At 36.5% G+C, this 24,011-nt stretch overlaps 1 protein-coding gene across 1 annotated transcript; it reads left to right on the top strand.

Moving 5' to 3' along the window:
* Positions 1–10,595: 10,595 nt before the first annotated feature.
* ODAM (odontogenic, ameloblast associated) lies at positions 10,596–17,240 on the top strand. The gene is made up of 10 exons (XM_066386911.1): positions 10,596–10,646; positions 10,722–10,763; positions 11,303–11,350; positions 11,887–12,117; positions 12,533–12,580; positions 14,432–14,536; positions 15,354–15,401; positions 16,171–16,242; positions 16,822–16,983; positions 17,211–17,240. Exons 1-10 carry the CDS (start codon positions 10,596–10,598, stop codon positions 17,238–17,240), a joined length of 837 nt encoding a protein of 278 aa, XP_066243008.1.
* The last annotated feature ends 6,771 nt before the right edge of the window (positions 17,241–24,011 follow it).

Raw genomic sequence — 24,011 nt, forward strand, 5'->3', positions numbered from 1 at the left:
CACACTGGTTTTTTGCTTTCCACTTTTGTTCTGCACCAAATGCCATTCAATTTACCATGTTGGTCCTTGTAAGAATAGGAATTCCTGCGTATCGTGCTTCATTCTTTCATTCAATCAATAAATATTCAGTTTCAATCTTGTGCCAGACTCTGAGATACACAAGGTGCTTAGTCTAATGCTAATATCATATATTTAAAATTACTTACATCAACAAACTTATGATATTACCATTACAGAAAGGTAAACTGAACTCAGAGAGGTTTAAAATTTGCCCACAATTCAAAAGCTTGCAGCTGACAGTGAGGGTTAGAGTCAGCAAAATGAAAACAGAGTTAGTGCTCTTAATGTTGATCTTACACTGCCCCTGAGATGAAGATGAGTTTTTTAAAAAAATAGGTAATAAATGAATGCAATGAACTGGAAGGTTTTATGATGGTTTTTGAAGTTTATGTTTCCATGGTTCTTCTAACTTGGTATTCACAAATGTATGCAGTGCTGAATTTCCAGGTTCGTGCTCTGCAAAAATGTCAGGTGTTTCTGACCTTCTTACCTTGGTGTGGTCTAGCTCTCTCTCTCTCAAACTTGGTCAAAATGTTTTGAAATGATGTGGTAGAGGGCAAGTTTTATAAACTATTTTATAAAAAGTATAACTAGCAAAAACCTACCATGCATTCTGTATGTAAGGCTTTAGGATTTTTCTGTCTTAAGTATTTTATGCCTATTATATCAAATAATAATATGAGATCTTATTCAACATATATCTAATTCCTAGAATATATAATAGCAAGTCTAGCAAGAAGCTTAAATTTAGATATTAGACTATGGCCTAAGGCATAGACATAGCACTCACGATTTCATAAATATTCTAACAACTTAGATGTTATTTCTCAGAAATAATCCATTCTCTATAGTGATTCAGGGCTAGTTAACTGATGAGAAATAATGAACACTTGATGGATTATGATCAAATCTTTATAATGTCACCTAAGATAATATTTTCGTGTTTGAATCCTTGATGACTGTCTCAGGTTGAAATCCCCAGGAAGCTGACTGAGGTGGGGATTAACATGCAGGACATTTGTTAAGGGTCTTTGGACTTAATACCATGGAATGGAGAGGAAGGAAGCAGGAACAGGCAAAGTGAGAAGTCCCGCTATTATGTGGTCAACAAAGGCTTCAGTCAATCCCATGGGCAGTTCTGCAGCTGGGATGGCGTGAGGCCTGGCCTTTTGTAAGTTAGTTACAGGGTGTTCTTTGGCCTGCACAGGGAGAATGCCCTCAGGGGAGGCAGTCTGCTGGTAGCACTCCCAGCAGCTGTGTGTTAAGTTCTCCCTTCTTGAATGAGGCCCTAGTTGGAGAACCACAGCTTCCACCACAGAGACTGATATAGAATTCTGAAAAAGAGAGTTATAAACTAAAGACTGTTTTCTCCACCACTAACTCCAGAGAGGTCAGGGTGATATGAATATGGGTGACCAAGTGACCAACACCAGTAATTTAGAGAATTGTCCTCAAAGTGGAGCAGAATGACAGAGTAATATCTAGCAGCTCTATTATCTATATTTGTTTCCATAATTTGACCTCATTATATTGAATAATATCCAGCATACAGTTACCTGTTACAGCATGATTTTTTTTTTAATTTTAAACTTATTTTTTCCTACTTCTGATTCTTCTGTTTGCCATTCTACCGTCCATTCTGTCCTTGACACAACAATCAGATTTGACTGTCAGCCTCATTTTCCAAGCAACTAATAGCATTTTCCCTTTCTCTGTTCAAAAAGCATCAGAAAAAGGTAGACGTTTTTTAAACAGCTAAGGTGTAGATTCAGACAGTACAAATAAAGAAACACATAATTATAAATGACCACTCCTTCCTACCAAATTCCCCATGTAATTTCACCAGAAATGAGGTAACAGATTCTATCAGAGAGAAGTATTTAAATCAAGCTAAATATATAATATTTTGGAACATAAAAGACTTTGCACTAATGGTATGTGTATACTGTAAGGTATTTTTCCCCACCGAGGAAGAAGGAAGGGGCTGGAGCCACGAAGTGTGGAATAATAAAAGGCTTTATTGAATACAGTGCTTCCCACATGACGAGGTTCCCTGACCCCGAGGACAGAGGCCAGGGAAGTCGCATAGGGTGACCCGCGTGGGGGATATTTAAAGGGTCTCTAGGATGGTCCAGCTAATATGACGTGGTGAAATCGCACTGGCTGACGGACAGTTGCTTTTTTCCATAGGGCTTCTGGGAAGTTTCTTTTGGCATGCTTGGCTGTGGGCGGCTCTAGCTAAAGTTCCTGGGTTTGAATTTCTCACGGGACCGTCCTCCATTGCTGACCACCCCACATTTCAATCTTTTGTGTTAATTAGGGGCACCGCTTATTCGTCTGGCTACTTCCTGCTGATTAGGGGCATCGTGAGGAGGGGGAGATCAGAAGGTGGTGGCTTTGAGGGGAGTCAGGAGGAACATCTGTTAGACCATGACTGGAGAAACTTCATGAATGCGGTCCTGTAAGGATATAAAAAAAAAAAGAGGAGTAATAGGGGTATTTGCAGGGTCCAGCCTTTTGGTGAGCCAGAGATGGGTAGGGGCCAGCAAACTTGAGGCAAAACTGTATGCCAGGAGTGGTGTAAGAAGGGGAAAAGAAAGGATCCCATTCACTTCCATAACTGAGACCCATGAGGGAACTAGAGGTCCAGAGTGTGATGGCAAAACAGAGATGGCAGCTCCCGTGTCCACAAGAAATGATATGGACTTACCCGTTCCTGCAGCATTTCCCTGGGTTTGGTGAGGCTGATGGGGGTCTCTGAGTCCAGGCCATGTCAGCCATCCATGATATCTAGGAGTTCGAGCAGTGGGCCCATCTGGCTAGCTTGGCCTCCCATCTGAGTGGCTCATCCTCCACGTAGAGACTCTGAGGAAAAGCCTGTTGCCCAAAGGGGCAATAGCTCCACCAGTGACCAGATTGCTTGCAGTCAGGGCAGGGCTCAGTGGGAAGCCGCGGGCAGGGGTCCTGCCAGAACTAGTGACCCTGTTTGCCACACTTAAAGCAAGCTGCTGGTGGGATTCCTCTTTGTGGCTTGGACTTGGGTCAGGCACTTCCTGTGCTTTGCCCCTGTTGCTCTGCCAGCCTCAAGGCTGCCACAAGAGCCTGGGTTTTAAGAGTTACCTTCTGCTGCATGCAGGCCTGGCAAATAGCCTTGGCCTTTTCCTACTAGCCGCGACCATTGAAAACTTTAAATGCCATGTTCACAGGTCCCAAATAGGAGTTTGGGGGTTGGAATAAGAGGAGATGGGTTCCTGGGGAGCCCGGCACCCAGATCTGGCTGGAAACACCAGAGCCAGAGGCAGGACAGTGCCAATGGCTGGTGGAGGGTGACTTGATGGACGAGGGGCTTAAGAACACAGTGGAGAAGGGAGGGGCCCCTGGCCAGCAGGGGAGGAGAAAGAGAGACTGGTATTTTCAGGTGAATGAGAAACAAGATCCTGCGAAGGGAGGGGAGGGGACTCTTGGAGGGAAGAAACCTGAGCAAGAGAGGTCCACAGAGGGACCAGAGAGGGGTCCCGAGAGAGGGGCGCCCCTGGGGGTCAGGTAGGAGGGGGAGAGAATTGGGGGTTGGTGGAGAAGAAAAGATTAGGAGCAGAGGTTTTAGGTGAGGTTTCTCTGGCCAAAAAAAGGTCCTTTGTGTAGAACAGACAGCACAGAGATTAGGATGGGAGCGTGAATAACTAGAAGCCTTGAATATAAGGGATCTCCAACCAGTTCTCAGTTCTTTTGGCAATAATTAAATTGGTGAGGGTGTTAAAACCGAAAGTCCCTTCAAGAGGCCACCTGGTCCGATTATCCAGTGGGTTCTGTGGCCTAGCCACAGCGGAGAAGAACAACAGTTTATTCTTCTTTAGGGAGGGAGAGATTTCGGATAAGGCAACTCCAGGAGTGTTTTTGGATTAGGTTTAGATTCCTGTGCCCCCACGGCCATCCTCAGTTCTCAGAGTGATCAGAGTTGAGCATTGGCATCCCACAACTCAAGCTGTGACCACTGGATGGATAGGTAAAGTGGATGTGTTCGGGACATCTCCACGGGCACACACATACTCAGAACAGAAAAAAGTCCCTGATGCAGCTTTGGTTTTGGACAGGGAGTCTTGGTGGAAAGAACTGAGGGGAGATTGGAGGCAGGGGACTTACTGCATCGTGCACTGAACTGGGTAGAAGGTTGGAGGTCCTGGTTCTTTCTCGTAGGGGAAGGGAAGAGGAGCGGTCCTTGAAGCTTTCAACTCTTCCTGGGTTTTCAGCACCAAATGTAAGGTATTTTTCCCCACCGAGGAAGAAGGAAGGGGGCAGAGCCACAAAATGTGGGATAATAAAAGGATTTATTGAGTGCAGAGTGCATCCCGTCTGACGAGGTTCCCTAGCGCCGGGTATATAGCCGAGGGAAGTCACATAGGGTGACCCACATGGAGGATATTTAAAGGGTCTGTAGGGTGGTTGAGCTAATATGATGTGGAGAAATCTCACTGGCTGACAGTCGCTTATTTTCCAAAAAGGCTTCTGTGAAGTTTCTTTTGGCGTGCTTGGTTGTGGGCGGCTCTAGCCAAAGTTCCTGGGTCTGAGTTACTCATGTGACCATCCTCCATTGCTGACCACCCTACATATACAACAGAGTGAATTTCTAAAAAGAAGAGTAATTATGTTAAACAATATAATATCTTATCTCAACCACTTGAATAAATTTCAAAATTTGTCAGTGCTACTAGTAACACTTAGTCTCATTATGTAAAAGTGTCTTTGGAATTACCAAGTAAAGTAAGGTATCATATGGCCCTGGCCGGTTGCCTCAGTGGTAGAGCATCGGCCTGGCGTGCAGAAGTCCCGGGTTCGATTCCCGGCCAGGGCACACAGGAGAAGCGCCTATCTGCTTCTCCACTCCTCCCCCTCTCCTTCCTCTCTGTCTCTCTCTTCCCCTCCCGTAGCTGAGGCTCCATTGGAGCAAAGACGGCCTGGGCGCTGGGGATGGCTCTGTGGCCTCTGCCTTGGGCACTAGAGTGGCTCTGGTCATAACAGAGTGATGCCTCAGAGGGGCAGAGCATCGCCCCCTGGTGGACAGAGCGTCGCCCCCTGGTGGGCATGCCGGGTGGATCCCGGTCGGGCGCATGCGAGAGTCTGTCTGACTGTCTCTCCCCGTTTCCGGCTTCAGAAAAAAAATAAATAAATAAATAAAAATAAATAAAGGTATCATACAATTATTCAGCAAATATCTGAGCACCAATTATGAGCCAGGCACTGAGGATAGAGGTGAACAAAACAAATATTCTGCACTAATAAAGTTATGTTCATATATTCTAGTGGTAGAAGGTGAAAAATAAAAATGAATGATTATAAATAATACTAACCAAATAAGTAAAGAATTATATCAGTTATGAGAACACAAGCTTTGCAGAAAATCTAAACAGGGTTGTATGTATAGAATTGGCTGTTCTACAACCCAAGTGTCCAACAGTAGGTGAGTGGGTAAAAAAGCTGTGGTACATATACACAATGAAATATTATAGACCTGTGAAAAAGAAAGAAATTTTACCTTTTGTGATGGCATGGATGAAGCTGGAGATTATTATGTTAAGCAAAATAAGCCAGGCAGAGAAAGACAAATATCATATGATCTCACTTATATTTGGAATCTAATGAACATGGTGAACTGAGGAACAGAATGGAGCAGAGTTGGGGTCTCAGGGAGCAGAGGAACAGTTAGCTATCAGAAGGAAGGAGGATAAAGGGACAGGATTAGAGAAGGTGAAGGGTTTAGTGACATTATATATACATACACAAAGATACAGATAACAGGACAGCAAGTCTCAGAAGAAAATGGGGAAGGAAGGTAGGGGGTGAGCAAAGGAGGTGTAATGGGGGAACGTTGTGAGGGTGAGGGTGTTCTATTGAGTGGGACACTTGAATCCATGTTAATACAATACAAAATTTAAATTAAAATAAGAATTTGCCATCCTAGGTAATCTAGGAATTTCTCTTTGTAAAGTGATTCCTGAAATGAATAACAAAAAGACATTAGCCCCTCAGGGATCAAAAAGAAAGCATTTTAGTCATAGAGCTTAATGATCAGGGACCTGAGTGAAAAGCAAAGAAAAAGGAGAACAAAGCTAGAGCCAGATCGTTAAGGGCTTTGTGAACCAGTTAGGTAAAGGAAAAGGAAAGAAATTGAGTAGCAGATAAAAGAAAAAAAAATAAATAAATAGAAGAAGTCAAGGAGAAAGGAGGAGGAGAAGAGAAAGAAAAACAAGACAGAAAAAAAATTTGAGCAATAAAATGCCATTGCTTTTGGAAAATATAAAATCTTGTTAAGGAAATAAACAGTTAATGTAACAAAATAAAAAACAAAAGAAGAACTAAGGCAGACTGGCCTGGAATACTACTTTCCTTTACTGGGACATTCACAATCAAGTCCCATGAATACAGCATGGTCTTGGTTAGATGTCTGAGAAGGAGAAAGCCAGAAATCAGGTCACTAATCAAAACACTAATCTTAAATTAAATTACCAGAACTATAAGACTTTGAATAAAATGTCATTGTTTGTGGGAGGTAATTGTACTAAAATCTGGTTGGGCTAAACTCTAATTACAGGCTCAAAAAGAAGAAATAGATATAAGGATCATGAAAGTGATGGGTCTGAAATTCACACAGATCAAAAGGTACAAATAAATACTATAAAGTTTCCATAGGGGAAAAAGAAACATTTCAAGTGAAAGGACAAAAGAAGTGATTTTCAAAGGAAGTGAATGTTGATTATGCCCAGACCAGAATGGGCTGTATTTGAGAGGATGTGCCTCTCATTGAATGCTCTGGAGGTCACACTTCGAGGAATCACAGGCACTGGACACTGTAGCCCAAGCTTAGTTTTGTGGGCTGGCCTCTCCCAATTACTCTGAAACTCCTGGGTCTTTTTGTAAAAGGAAGAGTTGTATATTACTTTCTTTGTCTTAATATTCTCTATTCCTAAACAAATTACTGCTGGAAATTATACTTTATACTCACAACTTACATTCTCATACAAATCTTAAATATAATAAAGTTAGAGTCATTTAATCAAGCTAGAGTCATTAAGCTAGGATATATTGTCATAGTGGACATGTAATGATTAATGTCCAGTAATGTACACTATTTAACAGAAGGGGACACTTTAGCAGAATTTCATAGAAGTTAAAAGTAAACACTCTATGTGCCAAAAGATATTTTATTGAGAGTTTGCTTATTTGTTTTATTTACTGCACAAGTTACTAATAGAGTAATTGTTAAAGTCATAAAATCTATTACCTTTATTAAGTTGAGATTCATTATCAGCCATGGCAGCTTATGAAAACACTCATTTTAATTGTTTATTATTTTTATCTGTTAATTATCTTTGAAGTTGTGTTATGTCCCTTTCCTATCTGGTTAGGCAGTCTGATGCTATAAGAAAGCTACTTGGTTAAGAATCAAAAGACCTGCATACCAGCCACAATTCTGGTACATTTTTAATAGTGGAAGAAAACAGCAATTTCCATGAACACGGAAACCATGTCTGTTTTATGAACAATAAGTTCCCAATGCTTAGCAAAGATGTGGACTCTAGAAGCTGCACAGTAACTATTAGTTGCATGAATGAATGAAAGAATTAATGAAGTCACTGAGCCTTCTATACCCCAGCTTTATCACTGAAATGTAGAAGTGCTATGTGTATCCTGCTTACCTTAATATGTAATTAGAAGTTCCGAGAAAATTAAAACTCATAAGTAAGAAAAAAAGCATTATTATAAACAATGTTAAAATTCAAATTTTATTAAATTTTATTTTCTTGATAACAGAATATTTGTCTACTTCACAATAGTTCTTGGGTTACTTGAGGGGGGGGATCCCAAACATTTTAAAGGACTAATTTATAAGACATTCTTGTTTCGTCATCATTTACGTTATTGGAACAGGGCAAAGACACAGATAATTTCAATAGTACACATAATCCAACAGTACTTGGCATTGATAGATGTTTTTGTTCTTTTAGTTGAATGAAAGGTGTCTGGTGTTTGGTAATTAAACTAAAACAAAATAATGAAGGTACAGTGACATTATCTGGTTCAGGATTTCCTCATCTTAAGGTTCCTCAATTTAAGGTTTCCGCACCTTAATCCATACAGACTGACATTGCTCTGAACTTGTATCACCTTTTTTCTCCCCTGGTTGACAGAACTCATTTGTTTAATTTCCCAATGGGAATACGTATAGGGTGACTAACATAGAATAGGAAAATTAATAAGTCCAACACAGCTGAATGGAAGAAATACATAGACAATATCCACACTATGATGTGATACTGCTACTTTCTCTTCTACCCAGAGATAAATTTGCCTCCAATGACACAGGGAGTAGAAGCTATCAGGTAGTAACATATAACCTGTTCGTTACCACTTCAACTTGTAGAAAACAGTTTCAACTGCTTTCCTTTAGAATATTTAAATAGTAGGGGAAAAGGACAGAAATTTTCTTCCAACTACCTTCACATTTGAGAAATATATTTAGGTGAAAATATTCATCACATCATCAGGATAATTTTTACATTGACTATACTTTGTCTTTGTAATAACATTCCTAAAATTTTCTGTGCTTAGCCTGGACAAGTGTCTGGCTCAAGAGTGAGGTTAGTTGTCAAAGACCCTGCACAATGAAAATCTCGGAAGACTGAGAATTTATGGTGTACTAAATTGAATTTGGTAATATTCAGAATAGACCAAGGTAATTAATTATAAGTATGTATCATTCAGCAATATAGCACCATCTATCTTGTCCATCTACTCAACAATCCACTGGATTTTCCAGACAACGATTGGTTACATTAACCACCCAGTTCTAGTTAAATCTGCCATCACCATCTGAGGTTGTCTATTTAGCCAATCTAAAAAGATAACATTCATTAATCTTGGGAAAGTTCCTTTCTAACAGATATACAATCCTAGTAGTAGCTTTTCCTCTTTAGTAAAGCAAAGGGCTTTGTTATTTTCTTCCTTCTGGTTTTTTAGGCTGGATAACAAATGCTATAATCACTTCAATACAAAAGAACCATGCAAGTTCTAAGAAGCGTATCATCCCAATAAGAAAAATAAATTTACTGAAAGGCAATAACTTTGTTTTCCCAAGCAAATGAACACAAGATGATAAATGTCATAGACATATAAAGAATTAGCAATTTTATTAGGATTTCATTCCATAGGTAGCAAGAGATTTACTGATGTTTTTAAGGTTGGGCCTCATTAAAATGAGCTCACATTTACTCAGTCCAGCATTGAAGAATCAAAGATTCTTTACTGCCCTTCACTAGGTTTTGAATATTTATCTTTCAGACCTATGCCTATATCAAATAATTCTATATTATACTCTTAAAATACAAATAATCACCCATTAACCTTTTATCTTAATAAGGGCTTTTAAAGTTATTCTATTAAGGTATCCATTCTAATGATGATTTCAAAAAAGGAGCTGAATGAAATATTTTAGAAGATTTAGTCATAACCAAAATAGAAACCAAGAATGAACACAGGGAGGCATTTCTCAGAGGCTAATTTAATGACATTACCAAAGGTGTGGGAATCCATATACCACCTAGATGATGAGGAAAGGGGTTATTAGCTAAGCCATTGTCTGAAACCCACTGAATCACTGGTCCTTTTGAAACATGATTGGTTCTTTTTTTCTAAAGATGGGTTTTAAAATGTAAGAGATGTTCCAAGCAGCAGAGCTGAGAGATAAAAAGAACTTAGACCTTACATGGGTCTAGATATCTCTTCATAGGCAAAGGAGTGAGGTAAGAAATCAAACTTTTGCTTTCATAACACTAAGAAACAAAATCAGTCAACACTTGGGATAGCCTACCAAGGTCACCCTAATTGTTTGTGTTGGTCAGTGATTTGAAGTAGGGCAGGCTTTTCATATCTAGACAACAAGACATAATATATTTCCATGGGTTGCACTATACACCAATATTGTAGTTTAATTTTATAAACTATTTTCCTTGAGTTAGAAAAATATTGACTCAGTTTCTTAGTTTTAATATATATTTAATATTATTAGAATTTTCAATAAAAATTATGTTATTAAACTGCTAGTGTCAGATCTTTATTGTAGTATTTTTACTACTATATTTAATAAACATTAAAATTATTTGCATAATAAGGGGCTAGTCCTGGGCACTCCTGTGGTGAGAAGGGCTTACTTTTTTCAGTGTAGAACAGCACAAAACATGAAGCCATATTGTTTGTAACTCATTCAGCTACATAATATACCACCAAATGAGTCATTTGCTCAAACTAAGGAGACATGCAAAACATTTTGGTTTGTCTCTCTACTCTGACAGAAGATAATAATTTCTATTATAGATATTTAAAAATATTTTATTTTAAAGCCTCATATATACATAAGCAAATATTGTAAAATTTACCCAACTATTCTCCTGATTAGATAATATCAACTAATTATTATCTTCGTTTTTACATTGTCCTTTTAAAGCTAAATTTCACACCTTATTTTTTAGAAACTTCATCTGAAAATGAGAACTATAATTCTTTTGGGGCTACTGGGAGCCACAATGTCAGCCCCGGTAAGTGATTTCCCGGTACAACTGAAACAATTGTGTAAAACCCTTGACAAATCTTTTTACCATTTTTATTTTTAGCTTATTCCACAGCACCTTTTGTCTGCAAGCAACAGCAATGAGGTTAGTTTAAACACTTAAAACAATCTCCTATGTTGTTGTTTTAAAAAACCCAGTGGGAAAGAGATAAAAGTAAAAAATCAAAACCCAGCTAGGGGCAGTAAAGATCCTTTGGTTCTTCAGTGCTCTTATATCTAAGTGCATTTCCAATATTCATGTTTGTTTTTTATACCAGGTTATTTCTAGAATATTATTATGCCTTTTTAAATTATAAATTCTTTAAAAGCAATGACAATGTCTTATGTATCTTTTTGTTTTAATAGTAACAAATACGGATATACATAGGTGTTTAAGATCATAAAATGACTAACTACACAATTGGGATGGGCTATAATTGTGCAATTTCATACACAGCAAGGGAGAGCTAGTTAAATCCCAACCTTTAATCACTGCAATTTACTATAAACTTAGTAAGAAAATATCTCACCTCTAACAGGAAACAGATTAGTCAGCTCTGACTTGAGCTGTGTTTGTAGTGAACATTGTTCTTAATATTTTTATCATATAGTAGTCTTGTTTTCCTATGATCTTTCCTTTTCCAGTTACTGCTGAACCTTAACAATGCTCAGCTTCAGCCACTACAGCTCCAGGTACCTCTTCCTCGATGATTGTTTTAACATATTTTTCTACTGCTCATTTCTTATCATGGCACTTTTTATGAGAACACAACATTTCCTGATTTCATTTCTGAAATCTCAGTTTTTAAAGGTATGAATTTGCCCCATTTATTCTAACGGCCATTTGTTTGAACAGTAAAGTAAAAACTATAATCTGCTTAGCATTTATTTGTTGAGAATTTGGTACATGCCAGACATAGTTTCTCACAACTACAAGATAGTTGGACTATTTTTCATAAAGTCATACTCAGCTAACTAGTTAAAAAAAAAAAATATTTGAACCCAGTCTGGCAACTGCAGAAACTATACTCTTTATAGCCTCATTCAACTTCATAATTTCTCATGATCATTGAGAAGTTAGCATTATTCATGCTATTTCCATGGTTTATAATGTGCCAAGATGTTATCTTTTTTTTACAATGCAGCAATATAGAAATTGTTTACCTGCTTAGGACTGATTTTCTTCAGTGGTTTCTGAAACGAAAATGAAAAGCTTCTTTTATTTCCAGGGCCCATTTAATTCATGGATTCCTTCCTTCTCTGGGATCCTACAACAGCAGCAAGCTCAAATTCCGGGACTCTCCCCACTCTCTCTCTCAACTCTAGACCAGTTTGTTAGACTGTTCCCAAGTCAGGTGACTTTCCCAAGACAGGTCAGTTTTGTGCAGGGAAACCAGGTGGGACAATTGGACCCTTCACAGCATCAGACACCAGTGCAGACCCAACTGGACCCTAACCACGTAAGTCGGGCCTCTTCCATCTTGTTCTTAGAAAAGATAATGTGTGTTAAATGTGAAAACAAATATGAATCAGCTTTAAAATAAGACAGGAGTTGTTGAGTAAGGATTCTTCTCTACAATACGTTTCTACCATCACTGGAAGTTCCTTATCTTTCCTGATTTCTAACATGAAAAATACCACTTAAACCAATAATTGTAGGATTCTAGCCACAAAGCAGAAGTGTAGCAACATGTTTTGAAAATACAATTAGGAGGAAAAAAGGCAGTTTGCATTAGTGATAATGCATATAAGAGATGACCTTTTGTTGTCATAGATGTCTTTAATATATAAATTTATATGACAAGGTCAAGAAAAACAGTTCTGGAATTTGAAATGAAAAAGTTAAGTAAAACTTTTTCATGATTTTTTTGGCAGGCAATGCCCTCTGTGTTCACCTTTAAAATGCCTCAAGAGCAAGCACAGGTAACTAAGGTTAATAACTCCTATAAAAAGATGGCCACTAACACTTGTCATTGAATGAATGTTTTCTTATACATTTATAGCTCCTGTAAAAGGCTATAAAAACCCGTACAATGATATCACTGTCTGGATACACTATTCTGGGCTGGCATCAGTTTGTTAATGTCAGGCTTACTTAATCACTCCTGAAGACAAATCAGCTGAGCATAGTCCTCTGGACTCCTTCATTCCCAGACATTACCATGTTGGGAATAAAGGCGCTCACTAAGTCCTAGGTTATGTCCTATCTAGATTTGAAATTCTGGCATTTGGGAACAAGTCAAGAGAAATACCATGAGCAGACTTTGCCCAACCCTAAATTTTGATTCAAAGGGAGACACACTAAGCTGTTAAAATATGATAGAGGAAAAAAAAACACTTGCCCAACATTATTTAACAGTTATGAAATTCTAGTCAAAACATTTCTTATGTTCTTGTATATTTTAAATTGAACTCCATATGACAATCAAAGAGTGGTGATTTCCATGAAATAGGAGAATCTAAAAAAAAATGAATGCAAACTAGTGGAATCATTAGAGAAACATGGAAAACTCTCTCAAGATTAGGTTAATTAATTTTATAATATTCTGAGCTCAGAGAAATAAGAATATATAAATTTATTATTTACCAGTAGAGTATTGAACATTCATAAAAAGTCACACCACTTGACTATATAACTATCATTATGTATTTTTGTCCCATTCATAAAAAAACAAAAGTTACTTCTAGACATTATCTCATTGTATGCCATAGCATTTAAAGAATTAGATACATGACATGTGGGATTACTTCATTTTAAGGATCAGGAAAACAAGTCTTAATGAGATCAAATTTCCAATAATGCGAGTAAATACCTGAGTTAAAATAGAATTCTTCACCCTTCCTTTAACCACTAAACCAGTGGTTTACCACCTGGCATTGCATTAGAATCTCTGGTAGTAATTTTGAAAATTACAAATGTCTGGGTCCTACCCATACTTAATGAATCAAAGCCCCTTCAGTAGATCCCAAATATGATTATCTGCTAAACCTAATAGGTGTTTTTGACTCTTAACCATTAAGAACTACTACACAAAATATATATTTCAAACCACAGTTGTTTGTTTTTAACTCTTCTGTCTAACCTAGTCTTTTTTAATTATGTAAGGAAAGAAAACAGCATGCAAAACTCTGTATCTACTATAATCCTCATTTTTTATAAAAATATGAATGTATTTAAAATTCTGAATGTGAAATATGTCTATTTCCACAGATATAAGTAGAAACCAATACATGATAATGTGGATATTTTTTTTGTCCCCTGTCTTCGGATTCTCAAAATATTATAAAATGCATATGAATTGTTTTAATAAAATGTCAATTACTAAGGGCAATATATTCTTAACATTGTATTCACTATGGAACAACTACAACATTAATACCATATCCTGCAGAATGATGATTCTCAAAAAATATAAGGGAAATGCTACCTAGCTACCCTTTTCTTAGATATTGGCAAAGTAATTTGTGTGTAAAATCTAAAATTTGTATACGAAGTTCTAGGTTCCGTTTTTAAAAAGCGTGTTATTTTAGTTGAACATACTAATCCCTAAGTGTGTTTGACCAAGCAACACTGAAACAAAGTCCAGTCCAGTGTCACATGCACTACTAGTTGTTTCTAAAGTTTGGGAAAGAATACTTTATGTGTTCTTTTGTTCATAGAATTGCTAGATATAAATCAATTTTAAATAATATTGACATTAGATTATATATTTTTTAAAAGGCCTATGCTGATTAAAAGGGAACTCTTATATACTTTTTTTTATTTACAAATAGATGCTTCAATACTATCCGGTTTACATGCTCCTGCCCTGGGAACAAACGCAGCAAGCAGTCACTCAGTCACCTCCACAAACAGGACAGCAGCTATTTGAGGAGCAGGTACTGCAAGTGTTTGATTTTAATCTTACTATCTTCATCTGAGAAAAGAGAGGAGAGGGTAAATGCTCAGAGGAGAGAATATCTGAGTATATTTAATGCAAAAACTCAGTAACTTGTACTGGTGGTGGTAAAAGAAGAATAGTGCTTTCTCTTAATGTATCACTATTTTGGAAAATGTTCTAAGACTGGATTTTAAAAGAGTGAAATCAGTGAGCGAACTTACTAAAAGCAGACATCAAAAGCTAAGTCATCTTGGTAAATGAAGTCTTCTAACTTTAAAAAAATCTAACAGCATCTCTCTTGTCATGTATACATATGATTGTTATTTAAAATAAAAATAAAAATAGCTACCATGATGAAAGCTGCCTATAATCACTAGATTTTGAGATACAATTACATAACATTACATCAAGTTTTGTTGACCCGCAATAAATTTTTAGAAGTCTAATATAAATTCAGGCGGGGTCATAATAAATAGATTTCCTTTAGTTAGAATGGGGAAAAAATTAATAGTTTATCAACACTCTAAAAGATGCTAAGCCAAATTAGAGAAAACTGAAAATTATGCTTTAAATGACTGGAAATAATATTTTCAATTGTCATGTTAAAGAGAAAAGAGTTTTAACCTAAAAATCATATGGTGTTAAAAGGGTGCTTAGTAATTTATCAATAATTTTTACTGCTTAGAACACATGAACTTTTATAAAAGCATTTAGTAAATTATAAATATATATATAATTTTCTGTAATCATTTATCATAAAATTATGACAAAAATCATCAGAGCAAAGCTAATGTATTTTTTCAAAAATCTGACAGATGCCATTCTATACTCAATTTGGATCTATCCCACAACAAGCAGAACCTGTAAGTAAATGCATACTTTTCCATGTAAAAAAAAATACTTTTGAACCTACTTATTTCAGAAGTTACTAAATCTATCGGTGCCCTTAGGCCAAAACCCACCAGAAACGCATCCCTAGTAGAAAAAAAGTTTGATTTATATACTTATTGCAATGAGGGAGGACACACAGCATAGGTAGCTGTGGGGTGTCTTGATAGGAGGTATTGAAATGACTTATAAGACCTGGGGTTGAGTCAGGTGATTTTTGGGAGAGTTCAAAGAGTGATGGTTCATCCTGGTTGTGTGATTAGATAACAATGCTTCTTACCTGAAAGGTAGGAACAATGGCGAGAGGCAAGGCTGTGACTGGTAAAGAAGCAAGAGTCATGCGGGTTAGCCAAGATATGAGGACGCCTCGTATTTTCATGGCTCGCACCGTGATCTCACTTCGGACAAGACTACGAAGTGGTCTTGTGTTGTCACATTTCATTGTGTACAGAGGCAAACTTAATTGATGTTGATGCTCTGGAAGACTGTTAATGTTCAACAGAACACCAGGGCCTGGCAAAGAATGACAGGCAGGAAGCTCCTGAGTATATAAGCAGAGCTATGTGTCAGGACATTTTCCCTGGGTCAGAGCTGCTTTGCAGTTTCTCATATCTAAATAATTATTGTTGTATTTAAGAAACTAATTTAGGAAATTGGGAAGTGTTTAACTGCCTTGGATGCAAAACAATGAAAGTATTTTAGAGATTAATAATTTAGACTTTTATAAATTTTCCAATTTTTCAGGTTCTGCCAGGCGGACAGCAGCAACTAGCCTTTGATACCTTCATAGGCACGGCTCCTGAATCTGCTGTGATGGTAAGAGTCCCTGACACACTTTCTTAGCTACCGGCATTCGCAAGGGACACTGCACAGGTTCTTGCACAATTGTTTATTTTATTGTAAAGTTTATTATTTTTAGTCTATCAATAATTACTACATTTTTTTGCCAGTAAAGATTCAATGTATTCAGTTCATCAAATATTTATTAAGAGATTACTGTATGTCAGATACTTTCCTATGTACACTCCTTTAAAATCAAGTATTAAGAGACATCCACATTACATAGTCTTTCTAAAGGATAGATTATAATCTAAAAAATAGTAAAGGCATTTACTTCTTTTAAAAAAATTTCTATTGATTGATTTTGGAGAGAAAGAGGGAGGGAGACAAAGACAGAAACATTTATATGTTTCTGTATGCGCCCTGACCTGGGATTGAACTGTCAACTTTTGTGTATCCAGACGACACTCTACCCAACCGAGCTATTTGGTTAGGGCAAGGCATTTATTTCTTGAATTCATTTCTTACTTTCAGTCTCAATCTTGTTGCTTTATATTCTTTCCAATTATGACTTTGAACCTGAAACTACTTTGTTTTCTTTCTCATTCTTTATAGCCAGCAGGAGGAGTAATACCATACTTACAAAAAGAAATGGTAAACTTTAGGCATGCCAGTGGAGGAATTGTCATTCCTTCAACTTCACAAAAACCCAGCACAACAAATATTTTTGCTTCTACTATAAACCCAACTATTACCCCAGAGCTCATGGAAGAGAAGGTAGAGTAAGCAAAGATTCACTTTACATAAGAAATTGTCTAATAAAAAGATAAAGGCTGTATTTAATTTATAGGATTTAGTTATGAAAATAATGAATTAATGATACAGTAGAATATATGGTCTTGACCTTAAATGAAAAGACCCATATTTGCTTACTGATAATTAATTATGATATAATTTAATTTTGATTTATAAGAACTTTTTATCAATGTCCTTTTTCTCACTAGGCCAAGACTGGTAGCCTAAAGGAACCATAAGACATTCTCTTAATCATTCAGAGTTTTTGGTAGGTATTTGTCTAAAGGCCTACATTAAGTATCATGACATATTCTGATTTAAAAGAGGAAAAAACTGTCAAACAAATAAAGAGGTCTTACAAAAAAAATTAACGCTTATATATTCCAACAAAGCTAGTAATAGTTATGGGACTAAAGACATTTTTTTAAATCAAAATAAATTTTTGAGAATCATGTCTGCCTATGCCATAAACTTGGTTCAAACTTTGAAATAACAAATAGTAAATATATATATTAGGTTTGTCTAGAGTTCATTCTACAGATGCTATTTACAGAGTGAATTCTCTCAAATCAGCACTTCACTTTGCAAGCTACAAGTTGTAATAATATTGATCAATCTCTATTACAATTGGACTGAAATAAAGTCACAATGTGATTGAAAAAATAGCGTGATTACCTGGAAATTTAAAATACCATGGTTTTTATATCAAATATAACTGTAGTTAATTACCTGTCCTAACGGGCTTGGCTGACTCTGAGACTAGTGGATATTTGATAGGACAGGCAGGCGTGGCACCAAGAAGGAAAATATACACTTTGAAAAACAAGTAATTTGGCCTAAAGGGAAAACTAAATGGCAAGGTTTTTTGAAATCTCCTTCCTGTTGCCTGTCTCTTCTGATTTCTCCTTTTATTAAAATGAGTGTTCAACATTTTTCACAGAAAAAGTTTATAAAAATACTACCAGAAATGAATAGTTAGCACCTTTTTTTAGGAAAGTCTCTTTAGTTAATATAACATTTTATAATATGCAAGTTAACTCAATTTACTTATTTAGAAATATTAAAGGGATTTCAGTATAATGTAACCTTCACTTCACATGGCATTAATCCCAGAAAAAGTAAAGCTTTCCATGTTTTTATTAAGCAATCTAGAAAACATCTAAGAAATTTTACACTGAACAATAAAATGGTACTAAAATGTTCTTTTTTCTTATTTTTCAGAGAAATGGCAAAGCCTCGGATATCATTTTAGGCTATTTGCTTCCTCACTGCTAATATATGTTCTCTGGAATACACAAAATATATTTGCTCTTCTTCTGAATTTCTTTTTACTTATAGTTTTGCACTCTTTAGATAAGTCATAGAAAAACAATGTAATTAATTAATAAATCTTGTCTTTACAGAATTATATTTCCTTTCAAATACCTTACATGCATAATCTATAGAGTAACAATGAGAATAAAGCTAAGATCACTTAATCAACTGTATTACTCATTAATAAAGGATGGCTCTGGAAAATGGTGCAATTGATGAGAATAAAAATATGTTGTGATTGAATTTCTGGGCGTGGTGATTGGGACTGCTGAACTAAAGTATGTACCTATTATTGACATATTATCTCATTATTTCCCCCAGAACCATACACTTAGATTCCTTTTGAGGTGCTAACCTAAAATAAAAATTATTTTGTGGCAGATATAATGAAGTATGTCACAGCTACAGAGAGTGAGAGATGGTTATCCTTGCCCAAAAGGGTCGCTCCACAGAAGGGTGTATGCTAGTTTGGGGAGGCAGTATCTTGTACATAATAAGGTGTAGGTTTCACTAGATCCAATTTAATGACAGCTTAAAAATAAACTCCCTAATCTCTGTTAAGGATCCACTTTATTTCAGAAAGATATTACTTCTTAAGTTATTTTGGAGCGACCATTGTGCTTGAAAACCTGAATATTATAATTATTATCAATGAAATATCCTATATTTTCAAAGTATTTTATAAAAGAGCTTTAAATTCTTTTTGGTTACTAAAGTTAAAAAGATGAATGTACAGTTTGTGAAAATATCACCAGAGTTCACACAATGAACTATGTTTTATTAGTTTTAACAGTGGCAACCCAATCTCCCCATGTCAGGCCAGTGAAAGGAAGGTGAAGCTTTAAAAGGAGTTCAATTTCAAGTATCACATGCTTTTACTCAGATGTGGAATCTAACGAACAAAATGAACTAACAAACAAAATAGAAACAAACTCATACATTGAGAGCAAGCTGACAGCTATTGGAGGACAAGGTGGGTGAGAAAGGTGGAAGGATTGAACAAAAAGGACAAAAAAAATGATGGATAAAGTCTTAACTTGGGATGAGATGAATATACATCCCATGATGAATACAGTGTACAGAGATGTATTGAAGAAGTAGGTAACTGAGGCCCATATAATTATGTTAACCAGTGTCACCCCAATAAAATTCAATTAAAAATAAAAGTAATTAGGATAAATCTTATAAGAAAAAAATTAATTAATAAATAAATAAGAAAAAACACAAAAGTTTAATTTCAAACAGGTTTAACTAGAAAAATTCCATGTGGAATAATTTTTATAAAATCAGTTTTGCTTAGATTTGGTAATCCACAATACAGGGGTAAGCAAAAGTACGTTTACAGTTGTGAATATGTGAAACACAAAGTTTATTCATGTGTTATTATTTATAATTTTTTAAGCAAGAGAGACAGAGAGAGTGGTGGGGGACAGACAGGGATGGGCAGACAGAAAGAGAGAGGGATGAAAAACATCAGCTCATGGTTGCGACACTTTAGTTGTTCATTGATTGCTTTCTCATATGTGCCTTGACCAGGGGGCTCCAGGTGAGCCAATGACCCCTTGCTCAAGCCAGTGACCTTGGGCTCAAGCCAGTGACCTTGGTTTCAAGCCAGTGATCTTGGGGTCATGTCTATGATGCCATGCTCAAGCCTGCGACCCCACGCTCGAGCTGGAAACCTCAGGGTTTAGAACCTGGGTCCTCAGGGCCCCAGGATGACACCTTCTATCCACTGCACACCATCTGGTCAGGCATTATTATTTATAAATTAACATGTTATTTATTATTATTATTGATAACTTATTGTTGCCCACCCCTGTATAGCATCAAAACTTTCTTACCAACCTCCTCGATGGGGTGCTTTCTTTCTAAATGGATTATAACAGCATAAGTTCAAGATTGAAATATAGAATTCATATATGACCTTATCTCCAACCTTACATTCATATGCATCTATTATCATAGTCTAGTAGCTCTTTTATTTTATTTTTTTATATTTATTTTTAACTGAATTTATTGAGGTAAATGTTCAGATGTGAAAATTAATAAAACAGCATCTGCACACTGTATTGTGTCCATTGCTTCAAGCAAAGTCTCTTTCATCTTCGTTTACCCCCCCCCCCGTGCCCACCTTTTGTCCCCTTTGCCCTCTGGCCATCACCACACTGTTGTCTATATATTGTCTAGCAGCACTTTTAAATGTGTAGACTTTGTGAACAGTTGGATGGTGTGTGTGTGTGTGTGTGTGTGTGTGTGTGGTTAACATGCTGAACACTTGTTTTTATTTATTCATGTATTCATATATTTATTTTACTTTTGTCCTTGATGCTAGGGCAAAACTAAGTTCCATCAACATGGTCTTTACACCTATGAGGTTGCCTCCTGTAAATTGGTGGGAATCACTCTGCACAGCAATAGGAAGTTACTCTAATTTCTACTCTGCTATGTCAACTTTCCACCTATTGTTTTTCCTGGGATCCGTGATATTTTGCTTTGCATATGCATATTTTAGGGGCCAGCCAAGGATTTGAGAAGGGTTTATACACAGATTTTGAGGCTCCCAGCTCAGACACTCCTTCCATTATGAGACACTCTTCCTCTGGCATCCCCAAACTTCCTCCTCTGATGTCTCAGAAGCTGCTACTTTCTTTCTCTTTTTTTTTTTGTATTTTTCTGAAGCTGGAAACGAGGAGGCAGTCAGACTCCCACATGCGCCCTACTGGGATCCACCCGGCACGCCCACCAGGGGGCGATGCTCTGCCCATCCTGGCGTCGCTTCTGTTGCATCCAGAGCCACTCTAGCGCCTGAGGCAGAGGCCATGGAGCCATCCCCAGCGCCCGGGCCATCTTTACTCCAATGGAGCCTTGGCTGCGGGAGGGGAAGAGAGAGACAGAGAGGAAGGAGAGGGGGAGGGGTGGAGAAGCAGATGGGCGCTTCTCCTGTGTGCCCTGGCTGGGAATCGAACCCAGGACTTCTGCACGCCAGGCAACGCTCTACCACTGAGCCAACCGGCCAGGGCTGAAGTCTAGTTGCCCCCACAACTTGCGGATGGGAGTGCTTATAAAAGAAAAGTGATGTAATGTGATTTCACCTTTACTGCAAGAGTCTGCCTTCCTTAAATTTCTACCTGCTTTTGGTCACTCTCTCTAATGCCTTTCAACTGTTTTTTTTTTTTCTTTTCTTTTCCCGTATTATGGCCAGAGCTTATTATTGTTATTAGCAGGAAGTTCAATATAAACTTTTCTACACTAACAAAAGCTGGAAGTCTATATTCTGAAGATTTTCCTTCATAATTATCAATTATCTTTTTAATTTTTTTATCTTTATCTTCCCTATCTCCTGAAGACCATTTTTATCTCTAATGAGTATTAACATATAGTCATCTCCATATTTGTTCCTCTTGAAAGAGTGGTCATTAAAAATGGAACCCTGATCATGGTACTCCCACTTAAAACCATGTAACACCTTCCCATTGATTTCTGATTAAACTCCAAACTCCTCTAATTAGCTTAAAAGGTTCATATTACTTGGTCCTGCTGATATATTTGCCATAAACCTTTTGATCATTATATTCTAGCCAAAGTAAACTCCTTTACATTTCATAATATAAATCATGAACTCCTGACACCTGAAATCTCACACTCTGTTCCCTCTGCCTGGAACATTGTTCCCTCTCCTTTTCAATTGATTAATATTATATCACTTCTTAGGTCTTTACTTTTTCTGGTATACTTTCTCATAGACCATTTATGTTAGGCTAAGGTACCTGTTCTATTTCTACGGTTACTATACTCAAGCATTTCACTTCCAAATGCTATTGTTATTTTCTTTTTGTCTAATAAGCTGTAAGCTCTAAGAAAGCACAGACAGAATCTTCTCTGATCAGTATTAGAAAGTGAGTTGGATAGTATTTGATCTTTAATTAAATCACAATAAATGTTTAATATATTAATAAATTAGTAAGTTAAACATGCTTTGAATGCATCCAGATTCTATCCATCAATGATTTCATAACTTAAAGAGCAAAGGCCAACAGCTGAGCAACTCTGCTTAGTAGTTCTCCTTAAATCATAGGACATAAAAATGCTACTAATAGACTTTAACTAATATAACAAATTGTATTAAAATTTTTGTATATTTGATATATCCTAAAAACAAATAATATTTGTTTTCTAAGATGTCTAATTATTATAAAAAATATTTTGGGCTGGCCCAAAAAGTTTTTTGTCTAAATCAAAATGTAATATTTTTTAAATATATAATAATACTTAAAGTATAGAAAATTAAAAGACTATCTCTGTTATATATTGTAGCCTTTTGCCCAACTGGGTTGGGATATCACTATTTTTTATATAAAAGTTTTTAAAATAGAAGTTATATAACTACTTGAACTCTCTACAACCCCTTCATGATTCACTAAGTAGACTTTTCTCCAATTCATTTCATGTTACTTGTGCTGTACCTAGGAACTAATTCTGCATTCCAGTTACACCGTTTACTAGATTTGTAATCTTATATAACTAACTTCCTAATCTAACTTTTCCTCATGTGTAATGCAGGAATAACTGTATAGCTTATCCCAAAGGGCTATTGTGAATACATGTAATGTATTTCAGGTAAAACATTTGTCAACTTCCAAAACATAAGCATTTTGACAATATTACCTTAAAAAATGTAAAGCTAATAAATAGAATATTTGTTAAATGCAGAAAGCTTCTTATATTTTGATAATTCAAAGTGGACCATGAACATGGAGAAGATCAGATACATACATGAAGGTGACCAAAAGTTTTAATTTAAGAACTTTGATTTTCACACACTGCCATCTAGGAAACATCTTTTTTTTTTAGTTGTTAAAGTTATGAGGTAAACAGAAAAAAATGTTATTGTTATCGTAATTCCCAGCTGGGTTGTTACAAAGGTTTAGAGATTCATCCAAATTATTAAGTAAGCAGAGGCGTGTGATTGAGTTCCTGGATTCATGACTCTGCTGTCCACTTCCTTATCCTCTGCTGAGAAGTGTGCATCAGGGGAAAACACCTATTCAGGAGGAACTCTTTGTAACACAGACTGCGTAGCAGTTCTGTAGAGCATGTTTTATATCAAAATATTAGGTTTTATTTTAAAAATTTAGAAAAAAATGTAAAGTACATTGGAGGGAGTCATTAATATTTAAGATTATTGTATGTATCATTTTTAGTTGGAGTTTGAGAAAATCAAGGTTATATTTTGCAGAGGCAAAGGGGAGTTTTAAAATGGGCTACTTAAGCTATTTGTAACATATATCAAATAGGGCACTTGCCATCAGTTAAGCCACATGAAAAAATATCAAAGTATATATTAGTAGAATTTAGTATAACATTTAAATTATATGAAAAATAAATTTGTCTAATGAGTGTGGGAAGAGTTAATAAACAGGGCTTCTCAGCTGTTGACCTTTGGGCTTTAAGATTGGGTATAACTGATTGAGGACACCAGGAAATATCCAAAGAAATTTTTGAAAAGCACAGTTGTTGTTTTTTTTTAACTCAGTAGGTATTTATTAAGCACATACTTGGTGCCAGTGCAAGCCAGGCCTATTTCAGGGAACACTACAGTGGACATAGGGCTATCTGCCCATGACTCTGGCACTTGCTGGTGCTGAAATCCGGCATGAGAACTCTATGACCACTTTCCTTGTTGACAGCTGGGCGGT

This window comes from Saccopteryx leptura, chromosome 5 (genome assembly GCF_036850995.1).
Source record: "Saccopteryx leptura isolate mSacLep1 chromosome 5, mSacLep1_pri_phased_curated, whole genome shotgun sequence".
Taxonomy (NCBI): domain Eukaryota; kingdom Metazoa; phylum Chordata; class Mammalia; order Chiroptera; family Emballonuridae; genus Saccopteryx; species Saccopteryx leptura.